This window comes from Zingiber officinale, chromosome 11B, assembly GCF_018446385.1.
Source record: "Zingiber officinale cultivar Zhangliang chromosome 11B, Zo_v1.1, whole genome shotgun sequence".
In the NCBI taxonomy this organism is placed as follows: Eukaryota; Viridiplantae; Streptophyta; class Magnoliopsida; order Zingiberales; family Zingiberaceae; genus Zingiber; species Zingiber officinale.
This window is the reverse complement of record NC_056007.1, coordinates 59,341,744-59,358,325: the sequence shown is the minus strand read 5'-3', so window position 1 is coordinate 59,358,325 and position 16,582 is coordinate 59,341,744. Positions and strand designations below refer to the sequence as shown.

The following is a 16,582-nucleotide window of genomic DNA, read 5'->3' as shown; positions in this document are numbered from 1 at the left end:
AAAAAAAAATGATATAAATAAAATTAAAAAAAATAACGAAACTTAAAATTAAAACAATTAAGATTTCATAATATAATTATTGATTAAAAATTGACTTCTGAATTATTTGTTATTATTATAATTATCTATTAAATTTTTATCAATAATCTTAATAAACTATTTCATAGAATTTTAAAAAATTAAAGATTCAAATAGTCAAAATTTTAAAAAATATATATCGATGTAATAAATTTTAAATAATTTTTTTAAAAAAATTTACTGATTAAATTAAATATAAATATTCATAATTATTATTGAAATAATAGTTTGTATTTATTAATATTACTGATCAATTATTTTTATTGATAATTTTATTAAATTTTATCATTTATTTTATTTAAAATAAAATTAACATGGTGACAAAATTTTACCAGAAAAAAATCATAAAAAATTTTAGATGTTATTTTTAACTTTTTAAAATCAAAATTAGTATAATTATTAGTTATATTTTAAGAGAGAAAAAGAATGAAAAAAATCAGGTCCAATTTTTTTAAAATTTTCACATGGTAAAATTTAATATAATTACTTATAAAATAAAATAATATTAATGAGATTTAATTTATTAAAATTATCAATTAAAAATTTTATGATATCTTTATTAAACTTTATTAGTAATTTTTTTAAAAATAATATGTTAAATTTCAGACATAATTTATTTAAAGAATAATATATTTAATTAATAAATATTTTTAACTAACTAAATAAAGTTAAATTTGACTAAAACATTATAAAATACTAATTAAATTTGATAAGATAAAATAAAAATTACTATAAATAGTCAAAATTTTAAAAAATATATATCGATGTAATAAATTTTAAATAATTTTTTAAAAAATTTACTGATTAAATTAAATATAAATATTCATAATTATTATTGAAATAATAGTTTGTATTTATTAAAATTACTGATCAATTATTTTTATTGATTTTTTATTAAATTTTATCATTTATTTTATTTAAAATAAAATTAACATGGTGACAAAATTTTACCAGAAAAAAACCATAAAAAATTTTAGATGTTATTTTTAACTTTTTAAAATCAAAATTAGTATAATTATTAGTTATATTTTAAGAGAGAAAAAGAATGAAAAAAAAATCAGTCCAATTTTTTTAAAATTTTCACATGGTAAAATTTAATATAATTACTTATAAAATAAAATAATGTTAATGAGATTTAATTTATTAAAATTATCAATTAAAAATTTTATGATATCTTTATTAAACTTTATTAGTAATTTTTTTTAAAATAATATGTTAAATTTCAGACATAATTTATTTAAAGAATAATATATTTAATTAATAAATATTTTTAACTAACTAAATAAAGTTAAATTTGACTAAAACATTATAAAATACTAATTAAATTTGATAAGATAAAATAAAAATTACTATTAAAATTATAGACAAATTAAATTAACAGGTAAATAACATACGTGTCAATTCCAAAAACAAAATAGAAAAATTAGGCAATTAAATTCATAACTCTTTCTATCCCCGCATGTCATACGTGTTGATAGGAAATTATGTCGATAAGAGTATTCTGATGTTCTTTTTGTTAGGATCGTTCGTACTCGGCTAGAGGGGGGTGTGAATAGCCGACCCCAAATCGTCGCGTTTCTACAAACTAGGGTTAGCGCAGCGGAAAATAACACGTAGAAACAAAGGAAAAGAAAACAAACCTCAAACAAAACGATGTAACGAGGTTCGGAGATGATACTCCTACTTCTCGGCGTGTCCGTAAGGTGGACGAAGCTTATCAATCCGTCGGTGGATGAAACCCCGGAAAACCGGCTAATACGAACACTCCTTCTGGGTGGAGAAACCTCGCCACAATACTCTTGCAATAGCAAGATGAATGTACAAGAAATACAAGAAAGCAGAAGACAATACGAATGTAAAAACAATCTTGCCTTCTCGTGTGGAAGAAGCAGCAACTCAAGCGCTACAGCTGGTGATCGATGGAAGCTTACGCGAAGCTTTGGAGGAGCTCAACAAAGCTCAAGCACAACAACACTTAGTGACAGGAAGTAGAAGATCGGGCTCGCAGCAGCAGCCTTCCTTTATAACTGCGAAGAAAGCGAAGAAAACATGAAGAAATCTAGCGCGTCGCATAGAACTGGTTAGTGCCTCGATCGGTCGTGGACCGATCGTTCATGGATCGGTCCACGATCGATCCATTCCTAGCCTTCGCTTCTGGTCTCCGATCGGTCCATGGACCGATCAGGAACCTCCGATCGGTTCACGCATCGATCAGAACTTGATCGGTCCGGGACCGATCAGGGCGTGCTGATCGGTCCCCGCACCGATCGCCCTCTTGTGCCTCGCCCTGTTCGGCCGATCGACTCGATTCACTCGAATCGATCGGTTATCACCGAGGCTATCGATGTGTTACCGATCGGTCACCAAACCGATCGAGTGGTATCATTGGATCGATCACCGATCGATCTAGTTCATGATTTTCGCCAAACCAAGTCCAAACCAACATCCGGTCAATCTTGACTTGTTGGTACTTCATTCCTAGCATCGTCACTCCCTTGACTGCTAGAATTCCCCGCCAATGTCCGGTCAACCTTTGACCTACTTGGACTTTCTCAACACCGGATGTCCGATCATTCCCGATCCATCTGGATTTTCCTGCGCCTGGCCTCAGGACTTTCACCGGCTTCACTCACCAGGATTTCCACAATGCCTAACATCCCGCTTAGGACTTTTCACCGCTTCACTCACGGTGACTTTCCAACCGCCTAACGTCCCGCTTAGGACTTTTCCCAACCGCTCGCTTCACTCACCAGGACTTTCCACACTGCCTAACATCCCAGTTAGGACTTTCCCACTGCCTGGCTTCACTCACCAGGACTTTCCACACTGCCTAACATCCCAGTTAGGACTTTCCCTCGTGCCAAGCTCCCTGCTTGGACTTTCCGCGTGCCAAGCTACCTGCTTGGACTTTTCCCCGTGCCAAGTCTCCGTACTTGGACTTTTCCCGTGCCAAGTCTCCATACTTGGACTTTTCGCGTGCCAAGCTCCCTGCTTGGACTTTTCCCGAATCACGGTCAACCTTGACCTAAGGTTGCACCTACAATCTCCCAAACACCTATTCTTGTCAAGCATCAAGAATACAACTCTCTTCTCGTCAAACATCGTCAAACATCAAAACACAACTCGAGTCAGGTCAACCTTGATCTAAGATTGCACCAACAATCTCCCCCTTTTTGATGTTTGACAAAATCCAAAATCAAGTTAGGTTAACCCGATAACCTAACTTAGATTTTCCAATGTTCTTCCTTGAACATTCTTCCAAAACCTACACTCTCCCCCTTGGGACATCTCTCCCCCTTTTTGACACACATCAAAAAGAGGGAATCAAGGTCAAGAGTTTCTTCCTAATGAAAGTCTCATACCTTTCATTGAAACCCTTAATTTCCCCCTTGAAACTAAACTCAGCACTCAATTTAGTGACAATCTCATGTCACTAATCCTCAAAAGTCTTAAGGAGTAAAAACTCCCCCTAAGAGTCAACTCCCCTTGACAATTAGGTAAAAACTCCCCCTAAAGGTCAACTCCCCCTTGACCATTGCACCAACAATGTCTTGGAGAGTTTCAAACATTTAGAAACCCGAAACTCAACTCCCAAAAACTGAAATTTCAGACACATGCTGAAAATCAGAAACTGGCACGCACTGATCGGTCCTCAGACCGATCAAAAAGCCCCCTGGATCCCGAACCGCATTCATGCACTCGATTCAGCAGTTGGCACGCGCTGATCGGTCACCTGACCGATCAGACCTTCCCTGGATCGGTCACCGTGACCGATCCACACAGACCTGGACCGATCAGGGAACCTCCTGATCGGTCCCCAACCTGATTCAGATTTCTAAATTTTCTTCCGAAATTCAGAAACCTCTAGAAAATCCAGAAAATTTGAAAATTGTGAAATTTTGAGGATACATTCCTCATAACATATACTATCATGGAAAAATAGTTTTCTATGAAAATAACTTCCATTTTCAATCTTGATACAAAGTTCAAAAACTTTGAAATAGTTCAAGTTTAACTCAACTTTGTATCACAATGTTCAATGATGAATGCAATCACTAAGATGGCTTCATCAAGGTTTTCCAAATCAATTTCAAAATGATTTTAAACCTTTTAATTTAGGACCATAATCTTAGGGCTAAATGTACATGACTTGTACACAAGCTTTCCCTATGATCCTCCATTTCTTGAATTAGGCTCATCTAGGTACAAGAACTATGCACCTTGATCCTAATTCATGATCCTAATATCTCACACACATCTAAAGTGTATCAAACACATCCATGGCAATTTTGATGTGAGATATGGGTTTAGGTATCTTAGACTAAGGTCTCATGCATTTTCTAAACACAAATTTGATCTCAATATCAAAATGTGTTTTTCATCCTTAAATCAATTCAATTGATTATTAATGCAAGAGATGATGACATGGCATAAAATGGTATCATAAATGAAAACATGTGCCAATGTCATGATGTCATGGCATAAAGTTTGAAACTTAAATAAACATGACATAAAAACTAGCCTAAGCATTATCATGACATTTCAAATGATAATAAAACTAAACATGATGTCATGACATGTGAAGGCAAACAATCATGGCAAGATTTAGCATAAATAAATATACCTAGATTACCTATCTAAGTATCTTTAACCACTTGGCTAACTTCACATTTAATCCTAGATTGCCCCAAAATGCCAAAATCCTAATTTTGACACTTCTTGAACTCTAGATTAATTCATGCCACTTAAAGATCAAATTTATCCTCAAAACTTGGCATGTTTCATTTTTCCTCGAGAGTTCTCTAGATTTTCCCAAATTGTGCCAATTTAAAAATGAAATTTCCAATCTTTTAGGCACATTTAACTCTTCAAAGGAGTAAATGATAATTCCATTTCATTTTCAAAAGTTCTCAAAACCTTGAAAATGCTCCTTGAGTGTCAATTTCCTCAAAGTTGGGTTAACTACCCTTCTAATCGGAGTTGACACTCTCTAACCCATCTATGGGGTAGAGAAGATGCTCCTAGGAACCCAATACCTATTAGAGCTCATTGGGTTCACTAAATATTCACTAGGGATAACTTCCCTAGCAACCCTCCTAATGACCCTCTTAGGCTTTAAAGCCTTGGTCATTTGGGTCTCATCAAGGTCAACTATAGGGGTGACTCCCCTTGTGACCTTGGTAATGGTCTTCCTAGCCCTAGGTTTTGTTCCATAATCGAATGAAACATTATGATAAGTGGGCTTGACCAATTGGGACTTAGGTTTGTGACCCAAACCTTTCTTGTCCTTGGACTTGGGTTTTTGACCCCTAGACCCTAGAGTCAAATCCTTAAGAGCCTTTTCTAGAGAGTCAAGTCTTGACCTCAAGACTTGATTTTCTTTCTCTAATACCTCAAGTTTTGATTTATCATTTTTCTTTGAGGTATTCCTAGGCATGTGTCTAGATGATTTGGGATTTCTATCTAGATTTTCCTTAGCCTTAGATGAGTTAATTCTAGGGTTAGCATTTCTAGAATTGTTCTTATCTAGGCTAACATGCTTGGCTCCTAAGCACATGTATCGATTTCTAGTGTTAACATGCTTATCATTATTGACAATGACAATAAGACTACTAGCATGCATCCTACTAGAATTGCAAGAATGGGCTTTAAATGTTACCTTAGGGTTTGCCTTAGCTCCCCCTTTACACGTGTTTGGCCTCTTGTCCTTGTGAGGTTGCCTCCCCCTTGGACATTGACTCCTATAGTGTCCCCGTTGCTTGCATTGGAAGCACACCACGTGCTTCTTGCTCTTGCATGTCGGGACTCCGGCTTCCTTGACCTTTGGTGCCGGTGGAGTCTTCTAAACCCTCTTTGGACACTTACTCTTGTAGTGCCCAAATTCCCTACACTCAAAACACATTATGTGTAATTTGCTTGAAATCACAGTGTTTGAGTTACCTAGGGTTGTGGATGTAGATGAGCTTTCTTCTTCATCCCTTCCGGAGGTAGATGCCTCTTCTTGCTCCGATCTTGAACAAGAGCTCTCCTCCTCTTCTTCCTTGGATGTTGAGTAGCCCTCAACTCCCAATTCGCTTCCTCCATGATGTGAGCTACTTGGCTCACTAGGCTCCTTTTCATGAAATTTTGCCAAATTGTTCCACAATTCCTTGGCGTTGTTGTACCTATCTATCTTGCACAAAATATTATTAGGTAAAGCAAATTCAATAATTTTTGTTACCTCGTCATTGATTTCGGATTGTCGGATTTGCTCTTTCGTCCACTCCTTCTTCTTGATAGGTTTTCCTTCCTCATCCATCGGAGGGGAAAACCCTTCTTGTACACAAAACCAATTTAACATATTAGTCCTAAGAAAATACATCATCCTTACCTTCCAATATGTGAAGTTGTCGTGAGACTCGTAGAAGGGTTGAATCGTGACATCTTCTCCATAGAGATCCATCTCTAGCCCGTGCTCCCCCGGGTGTTGATCCGTCGAAGAGCGGCCTCGCTCTGATACCACTTGTTAGGATCGTTCGTACTCGGCTAGAGGGGGGGTGTGAATAGCCGACCCCAAATCGTCGCGTTTCTACAAACTAGGGTTAGCGCAGCGGAAAATAACACGTAGAAACGAAGGAAAAGAAAACAAACCTCAAACAAAACGATGTAACGAGGTTCGGAGATGATACTCCTACTCCTCGGCGTGTCCGTAAGGTGGACGAAGCTTATCAATCCGTCGGTGGATGAAACCCCGGAAAACCGGCTAATACGAACACTCCTTCTGGGTGGAGAAACCTAGCCACAATACTCTTGCAATAGCAAGATGAATGTACAAGAAATACAAGAAAGCAGAAGACAATACGAATGTAAAAACAATCTTGCCTTCTCGTTGACTGGAAGAAGCAACAGCTCCAAGCGCCTACAACAGCAGGTGATCCAGTCGGAAGCTTACGCGAAGCTTTTGGAGGAGCTCAACAAAGCTCAAGCACAGTAGCACTTAGTGACAGGAAGAAGTAGAAGATCAGGCTCGCAGCAGCAGCCTTCCTTTTATAACCTGCGAAGAAAGCGAAGAAAACACAGAAGAAATCTAGCGTGCGCATCGTTAGTGCCCGATCGGCGGACCGATCACGTGGATCGGTCCACGACCGATCCATTCCTAGCCTTCGCTTCGTCTCCGATCGGTCCATGGACCGATCAGGAACCTCCTGATCGGTTCACGATCGATCAGGGAACTTCGATCGGTCCGGGGACCGATCAGCCAGGCCGACGGTCCCCCACCGATCAGCCCCTCTGTGCCTCGCCTGCTCGCTCGATCGACCGATCGATCACCGACCGATCGTTATCACAGATGAGGCTATCGATGTGTTCGATCGGTCACCGACCGATCGTAATATTCGAGTATCACCGGATCGATCACCGATCGATCTAGTTCATGGTTTTCGCCCAAACCAAGTCCAAACCAACATCCGGTCAATCTTGACTTGTTGGTACTTTATTCCTAGCATCCGGTCACTCCCTTGACCTAGCTTCTTCGCCAAGTGTCCGGCCAATCCTTTGACCTACTTGGACTTTCTCAACACCGGATGTCCGATCATTCCCGATCCATCCGGATTTTCCCTTGCTCGGCTTCACTCACCGGACTTTCACCGCTTCACTCACCGTGATTTCCACCGCCTAACATCCGCTTAGGACTTTTCACCGCTCGCTTCACTCACTGGACTTTCCAACCGCCTAACGTCCCGCTTAGGACTTTCCCACCGCCGCTTCACTCACCGGACTTTCCACACCGCCTAACATCCTAGTTAGGACTTTCCCACCGCCTGCTTCACTCACCAGGACTTTCCACCGCCTAACATCCCGTTAGGACTTTCCCACGCCAAGCTTCACTCACCAGGACTTTCCACACCGCCTAACATCCCGCTTAGGACTTTTCGCGTGCCAAGCTTCCTGCTTGGACTTTTCCCCGTGCCAAGTCTCCGTACTTGGACTTTTCCCCGTGCCAAGTCTCCGTACTTGGACTTTTCCAGTGCCAAGTCTCCATACTTGGACTTTTCGCGTGCAAAGCTCCCTGCTTGGACTTTTCCCGAATCACGGTCAACCAGGTCAACCTTGACCTAAGGTTGCACCTACAATCTCCCAAACACCTATTCTTGTCAAGCATCAAGAATACAACTCTCTTCTCGTCAAACATCGTCAAACATCAAAACACAACTCGAGTCAGGTCAACTCGAGTCAGGTCAACCAGGTCAACCTTGACCTAAGATTGTACCAACACTTTTATCCCCGCATGTCAATTCTGATGTTACTCTAAGATATAGAGGTGAGTTTATTGTAAGTTGGGCAATATGAAGTTAACTCATTTACAGAATCTAACTTACAATTACTGAATTTAGATTATTAGACATGGATTTAATATATAAAATTTTTAAGTCCGATTTATTATCATTTATAGCCCCTAAGGGATTAGGGTATCTTGATATCTTCCTTCGTTCCCAATTAATGAAGGTTCGTGGTGTCATCATCCTAATTATCTTGGAAGATCTTTCTCTCACTTCTGATTCATCTTCTTCAATAGGAATCGCTTAGACTCTAAAGGACAATAATTATGACCCTTCAATCATATTCCTTGTCATTGGTTTATGCTTTCATGATGTCACGTTATGTTAATCGATTAAACAAGATTCATGCTTACTTAGGGGTGTAAATGAACCAAGCCGCTCGCGAACTATTCGAAGCTCAATTCGATAAAAGCTCGTTTGAGCTCGTTTAATGAGACTCGTTAAGATAAACAAACCAAGCTCAAGCTTCGTAATATTCGGTTCGTTAGCTCGTGAACACGTTCGTTAAGCTCATTAAGCAAGTTTTAAATAATAATAATAATAATTTTGTTATTGAATTTATAGATTTTACACTCATGAAAAATATAGACAAATATATTAAATTTATTTATTAGAATAAAATTATAAATTTTAATAATAATATTATAATTTTCTCTAAATATATAATTTAGTTTTTAATGAATATTTAAATTTATGATTTATATTTATTAAGCTCGTTTAGGCTCGATAAAAGCTCGAATAAGCTCGTGAGTCATGAATATATTCGTTAAATAAAGCTCGAGCTCAGCTCGATTATAAACGAGCCAAGTTCAAACATTTAAGAGTTCGGCTCAGCTCGGCTCAATTACATCCCTATGCTTACTGTTATATTTCCCATGTCAAGTTCTTATGCAGTTGTTCTGCCTCCTTGATCTTGATTGTTCATGTATGAGAAGTTGGGGTGATTTCTCCAACCAAGGTTATATGTGTTGGTGTGGTTAGCACTAACGATCTAACTCAAGTTTTGATGAATGACAAAGAACGTTAAGTTAAGTTTGTTGTGATCTAATACTTTAACTGAGTGTGTAGGAGAAATCCAACTAGGTCAATGGGCCGACCAGATAGCTAGTGCGAAATCCAGATAGGTCAACGGGCTGATCGGATATCTGGCACGAAATCCAGCTAGGTCGATGGGTGACCGGATAGCTGGCACGAAACCCAGCTAGGTCGACGGGCTAACTGGATAGTCGGCACGAAGTCTAGATAGGTCAATGGGCTGACCGGATGTTTGACAGGTAAGTTATGGTAAGTCACTGGAGGGGAGTGACTTGGTGAGGACGCGTTCCCCGTTCGAGGGAACAGTAGGCGTCGATCCAACTTAGAATTATTTCAGGAATCTAAGTTGAGATCATGACTAGATTATGGTCTCGATGAGACATAATCTAATTACTACTCTATTTGTATATAATTATACTAACACTTTGTTTTGCAGGGTAGTATAACTTTTATTTTGCCTTGGACTAACATTTTCTTGTAGGAAAATGAGTTCCTGAAAAATGGTGGTCCAGGCTCTTGGAGTTGGTATGGGCGCCCAGAACTGGTCCGGGTGCCCAGAAGGCAAAAATCTGTCTCGTCGCAAACATGGAGTGCACTGATTGGCTGGGGCGACGTCACGGTCCTGGCGCCCGAGGCACTCCTATAAAAGGAGTATTCCTCTAGAGCTATGGACAACAATTTCTTCTACGACTGCTCTATTGCGCTTTGCTCCTGCGAAACCTCTCCGACAACCTACAACTTGATTTTCTTTTTAATTGTTGTTAGTATTCTTTTCACAATTCTTGTACTTATTCTGTAATTATTTTTTGCGAACTATTAGTGATTGTCCACCGAAAGCACTCTCACATGTGGACCTTGGAGTAGGACTCAACGAAAGCTCCGAACCAAGTAAAATTGGTTTGTGTTAGCATTGTACCTTTTTTCACTGCGTACTCGATTTAGTAATGAATTTTTTTAACGATCGCTATTCACCCCCCCCCCCCTCCCTAGAGAACTCTGCGATCTAACAAGTGGTATCAGAGCAGATACCGCTCTGATTTGGTGTAACCACCAATCAGACAAGGGGGTGAAAGTTTTTTGTTTTTTTGGCTTTAAGTTTTTTTCGATATAATCCAAACTGGTATTATTACCTTTTTGGAAACATTTTCTTCGTAGCAAATTAAATTGAACTGGTGCAACACCATTTCAGTTGTAATATTTTTCTTTCTCCCACACTACTAATCCAAGACCAAGTCTTGGGACCCTCTCTCTTTTTGTCTCTTTGTGTGCAGGATTCATGACCCAAACCAAGGGTTACAGCACTGTCTGACCTCCCCTATTCAGTGGTGACGACTTCCCATACTGGAAGAAACAAACGGAAGTCTACTTGAAGACCAACTTCGACCAGTGATTTAGCATCACCAGAGGCTACAAGGCGCCTGTTGACAACTCCGGAAACCCAATGGACCCGGAACATTGGAATCCGGAAATGAAAAAGAAAGCCCAGATCGACTTCAAGGTTCTCAACACACTACAATGTAAGCTTACAAAGGAGGAGCTGAATCAAGTGGGCCCACACGAAAATGCGAAGGAACTGTGGGACAAACTCATCGAACTGCATGAAGGAATTAGCGATGCAAAGGTAACCAAACGAGATCTTTATTTAAATAAATTGTTTAACATTAAGATACAGGAAGGAGAATCCGCGAGTCAACTCCACGCAAGGATCAAAGATATCCTCAACGGGCTTCATACCATCGGCCACCAAATGGAGAACCGCGATTTAATAAGGTACGCCCTAAACGCGTTTCCTCGAAATGCATTATGGGCATCCATCGTGAATGCCTACAAGATTTCGAAGAATCTTTCAAAGTTAAAATTAGATGAGCTGTTTTGTGAACTTGAGCTACACGAGCAAACTAACGCTAGAACCGAGAAAGGCGTTGCTCTTTTTGTAGGTTCCTCCAAGGAAAAGTCAAGAACCGTTCCTGAATCTGAAGGTGAGTCAGACCAAGACTCAGAAGACGAAGAACACCTGGTGAACTTGGTAAGGAAAATGCTCACCAGGAAAAAGAAAAACTTTAACAGAAAAGACCTACAGAAAATCAACTCCACTACCGAACTAAAGAATGTGACCTGTTTTGAATGCAACAAGAAGGGTCACTGCAAGAACGAGTGCCCGAAGCTGAAGAACGACAAAACCAAAATAACTAAGAAGAAGGCACTCAAAGCAAGGTGGGACGAATCGTCTTAAGAGGAATTGGAAGCCAAAGAGCAGAAGCACCAGAGCTACCTTGCGCTGATGGCCCGCGAATCAGAATCGGATGACGAATCAAAAAACGGGTCTGAACCCGAATCGAGCCACGAGTTTGTACTCGTTTCCAAAGGTTCCGAGGAGGTAAATTTTAATTTAAGCAAATAGTTTTTTAAAGTAATTGCATGTTTAAATAGAAATTTAACTGAATAAGAAAATCAAAATAAATTGCTCCTTGAGGAAAACCAACAACTCAAGGAATAAATTGAAAAATCAAATCTAAATCAAGTCATAAAACTTGAGGAGGAAAATTCAACACTAAAAATTGAAAATGGACAAACTTAAAGGGTTATTAGAAAAGTTTACAACTAGATCTAAAAATTTGGACTTAATATTAAATAATAAAAAAGGAGTATACAACAAATTTGGACTTGGATACAAGTCTAGCTCAACAAATAAATCATTTATTTAACTTGTATCTCAAAATAAAAAACAAACCAAAGCTTGGGTTCCGAAAGCGTGTCTAACCACGCAAGTAGGAATTAATCAATATTATATACCTAAAAAAAAATATCCAATTCAGAATTCTAACTATAAAATTAAATCAACTAAACCAAAATCAAATAATAGAAATAACCATAAAACCAACTTAAATCAAGACTATAATCAAGTATATTATAATATAAAAGTAATCGACATAAACTCAAAACTAAAACCTAAATCCAGATCAATAATTTAGGGGAAGCTCCAAATTAGTTGACACCTCCAAAAATAACCTACCCGGCAGGGTAATTAGAATTAGCTTAAAAAGGGATTAAATTTAACTTGACCTACGGTACTGGTGAAATTTGGATAATAGTAGGTTAGGAAAGCTCAGTCTATGCATGTCTAGGAAGATATGACTTCGACCTGGTGCATTTGGCTAAGTGAAATTAACTGAAGCTACCTCTTACGGATCCTAACTAGTTAGACCAAGATTTTATTCAGCCATAAATCAACTGGTGCACTTGGCTAGACCACTCTAAGATCAAGTCTACCTATATTTGATATTACCCCCATCCCTACATGCATATAATCTCTCAAAACTCAACTCACTTAAAGTTTTACCTTAGCATTGATGATCTCTTCCTTTAACCCCACATCCTTCGAATGCATCCAAATCCATGGCTCCTCTCTATGCCATCTTTCATGCCTTTGCCTTTAAAGTCTGCATCCCTCGACAACATTCTAATGCTCCTTGTCCTGTGATTCCTTGGATGCTCCACATCATCCTTTATTAATCTCACGAGCCTAATGCCATAGGATGTCCAAACCAACTTAGTCACATCAAATCATCTCCATGTTTATTCACCAAGTCCTAAGAAGACTCCAAACTTAATTTAAACTCTTTACCCATGCATCAAAAGCTATGGCCACATAGGAGCACTTGAGGCATGATTATACCAACAATCTTTCCTTTTGTGATATGCGGCGATATTTTTTAAATGAAATTTTGAAACCTAATTTGGACTCCTCCTACACCTATGCTCCATCTAGTTGGAATTTTTTAAAACTTGTCATCAAAGCGAGAGATACCATTAAGTTTTTAACTTAAACCTTACCCTTTCTCTTCTTCTGGCACCATCAAAAAGATTGCCACCACAATGAGCCTAAATAGTCATAATGTGATATTAAACCAATATTCCAAACCTTATCCTAAGTTTGAATGAAAATATTTTAATCAAATTGAAAACCAAATCTAAAAAAACCATTGAGCATATGTTTAGCAGAGTATTAGTCAACTAGCAATTGACCAATTTTACAAAGAGCAAGACAATTTTTCATGTTGTACGTGGCTTTACAAACTTACATCATCAGCAGTTCTGTAGTGGTTTTTAATTAATTAGATTGGTGGTAAATGTGTGCAGCTAGCTGTACCTCAAGCTCGGAAGGCATCATCGGGCACGGTTCCTTGAATTCTTAAAAAGTCAATTTGTTTTTAGTTGATGAACCAATAGAGTCCTAATGTTTGATAAAGTAAACTAGTGTCAATCAAGTAACCTTGTGCTTTATATTGCATATGCTGGTCTACTGGGTGAATAATGCCATGCCTTGTACTGGTATCAAGAAAATGCCAGAGTTGAGCAACGAATTTGAGACTGCTAATGCACTATGCACGTCTTCACCATCACTTGAATAATCCTGTGGACCAGAAGGCTTCTTCCTGGAACTACTGCAACAGCCGTAAGGTTGGAGAATGCCCTTAATTTATTGGATCGGTGAAATTTTCGAATGTTTTGTCGATGAGGCTTTAAATTGGAGCCCTTCGATTGTGAGGGGGACAAGTCGATCTTCGGTAACACTACGAGGCTCCTACCGGTGAAAAACTAGCCAATTTTGGTAGGTTTTGGAGGCAGCCATTATGTTCTTGCTTCCCAATTAGTCACACCACTGATCATGTCATTTAGCTAATCGTGAAATTGCAAAATGATTCGTTCTGGAATAGTTTTTCACATCGACAAAATGTGTCATGCAACGAAGTGCGGTTCAGTTGAATCTGTAATGGAATAGTGCCAATCTTGTAACGAAGTGCGGTTCGTCTCAATAGTTGAGACCGCTGTGTTCATGCGACTTTCTTATTATTGGCTTGATTTTTGTGTTGTCGTCGTCGGTGTGGCTTTGCCGTGGGTTTGGATTCTGGCCACATTGAAGTCAACAATAAACATAATGTTTATGAATACTGGACTAGCAGTATTGAAAAACAGCAGGATGAGACAGTGGATGACACTACAGAGTGTAAAATTTTGTATATCAAAGTGATTCCTGTCCATGAGAACTTTTAATGTTCCATAACCGTCAACGGGGGGAGGGGGACGGAGCGATGTTCCGAAGTGCAGGATGAACTTGTCCGACATCTGGATCATCAAAGATTTGATTAGCAATCACAGCATTTGCAGCATCTGTTGGGTGATAAGCATCCCAAAACACATAATCTTTTCGATTGCTGCAGAGTTGGGAATTGGGTAAGCAAAGTCCACCAATAGTCGAGTCCACATTGCAACATGAAGTGTGAGAAATTTTAAACCCTACACATCAGAAAACCAAGTGACGAGAGTATCAGCTGTATCATACTATTGTAGATAAATTAAGGTAGATTTAAAACTTGTTCTACCATAAACTTGTGGGTTATTAATGAGATCCAAAACAATGTTGTAACAGTCTGCAAAAGCCATTTGAGCAGCAGGAAGATTGGAGTTGAGCCCGGCAATTAGATTCTTCACCCTCGAATTGAATTGCCTCACATAGTCATTCACGTAGCCCAAGCATCCACCATCCATTGACTTCACCCGCTGAGATGGAATGCAACCCATTGGCGAAAGCCCGTGGAAGACCACCTTCCTTGCTCCGAGCTTGTGCAGCCTCTGTAATCAATAATTAGAGATCAAATAGACTCCAGAGCCATTAGTTCAAATGCAATGTACACTACAGGAAGTTATTTCTAACTCACTTTGTTCTACTGCTTTAAATAAAAAACATACCGTTAGTTGGCCTTCTAATGTATTAATCAGGAGATCTTCGAACTCAGTGATAGTGTACTTTTTCGCATCGTCTAAGCCAGATTGCAAGAAGTTGTTAATGTAATCATTGCTTCCTGAGATATTTCACATACCAATCATCTTCGTCTTCAGAAATAATATTGTGGACAAATTATCTAGTGTACAGTTCATAAAGCTGGAAGAATTAAGTGAAGCCATGTGCATACCAAGGCCGACGAGAAAGAGTGCCTCGTTGCATAGTTTTTCAGAAGCCCTTTTCCCGATTTTAAGAGTTATCACATCCTTGGTCTTCTGAAAATAGCTAATCTGGTCGTCAAAAGATAGTTTCTGAACCTGCAATGTTAAGCATACAAGTTTATGGCAGAAGGCATGAATTAACCAATAAGACAGCGTTGAGGAAGCAGAATTAAACTATGAGATAGGAAAATTACAAAGTAAGTTCCAGTTTCATTCAGTATTCCTGCTCCTCCAGAAGCATAGTTGACTCCATGAAGGATTGCATCATCATTCATGGACACTGACATAAATGGTGGGGGAGATGGGACCCCCAGCTTAGCAGCTGCACTCTCCAACACGACACAACAAATTAGCTTACTGATTGCTGCTGTAACAGATGCAAGTCAATTTGCTAACTCACCTACGATGTCTCCTATTGTTCTTCCATTGGTGAATCTTCCTGTTGGAAGACCATTGAAATAATCAATCCCGTACCAGGGGAAGTCCGACCTAGCAAGGGAGTATGGAAAATGGTTGTTGTTGCCAGCATCCGAGAGTGAATCGCCAAACACAAAGATGACAGGTTTAGTGTCGGCAGGAGCGATGGTTCGGATTTGAGCCAAGAGAAGAAGAGAAATGGCGAATGAAAACAAAAGAGCTGCCATGTTCTCTGAAGCTTTGAGGAATGTGATGGTACTGAAGCTCGTATTGGTGTTGGAGATTTATACTGAGGTGGTGGATGGTGGAATGCAATGGGGGAAGTCTTGGCCATGTCTCTAAGATTAGGTTTTCGTCCTCAGCTCGCTCATCCATTACCTTGGTGAACAGGTTTGACTGAGCATGTAGCGTTCTATACACAAGAGATGGAGGTAGAAATGCGAGAGATTATCCACAGTGGAGATTTGGGTGGTAGGTGAGTTGGTTGTGGATTTCAGAAGAGAAGAATAGTTTATTGCTGTATTTCGAGTGTGCTAGAATTTAGCAACAAAGAAAACTAAGAATTGATCGCCAAAATGAACAAATTGAGGAGCTTGAAGAAGAGTTAGGAAAGAAACTGCTTTGTGGCTTCTGCCACTAAATCTATAGGATTACCATATATTATTTCTTCACCAAAACTAAAAGCAAAAGGAAGGAAGCTCGTTAAAGATTTGATTCTATATTATCCG

At 38.9% G+C, this 16,582-nt stretch overlaps 1 protein-coding gene across 1 annotated transcript; it reads right to left on the bottom strand.

Moving 5' to 3' along the window:
* Positions 1-14,349: 14,349 nt before the first annotated feature.
* Positions 14,350-16,219, bottom strand: LOC122034483 (GDSL esterase/lipase At5g37690-like). The gene is made up of 6 exons (XM_042593757.1): positions 15,838-16,219; positions 15,632-15,759; positions 15,407-15,533; positions 15,183-15,295; positions 14,816-15,065; positions 14,350-14,729 (listed from the first exon to the last, which is right to left on the bottom strand). The coding sequence occupies exons 1-6, from the start codon at positions 16,079-16,081 to the stop codon at positions 14,500-14,502; spliced, it is 1,092 nt and encodes a 363-aa protein (XP_042449691.1). The 5' UTR covers positions 16,082-16,219; the 3' UTR covers positions 14,350-14,499.
* Positions 16,220-16,582: the final 363 nt, after the last annotated feature.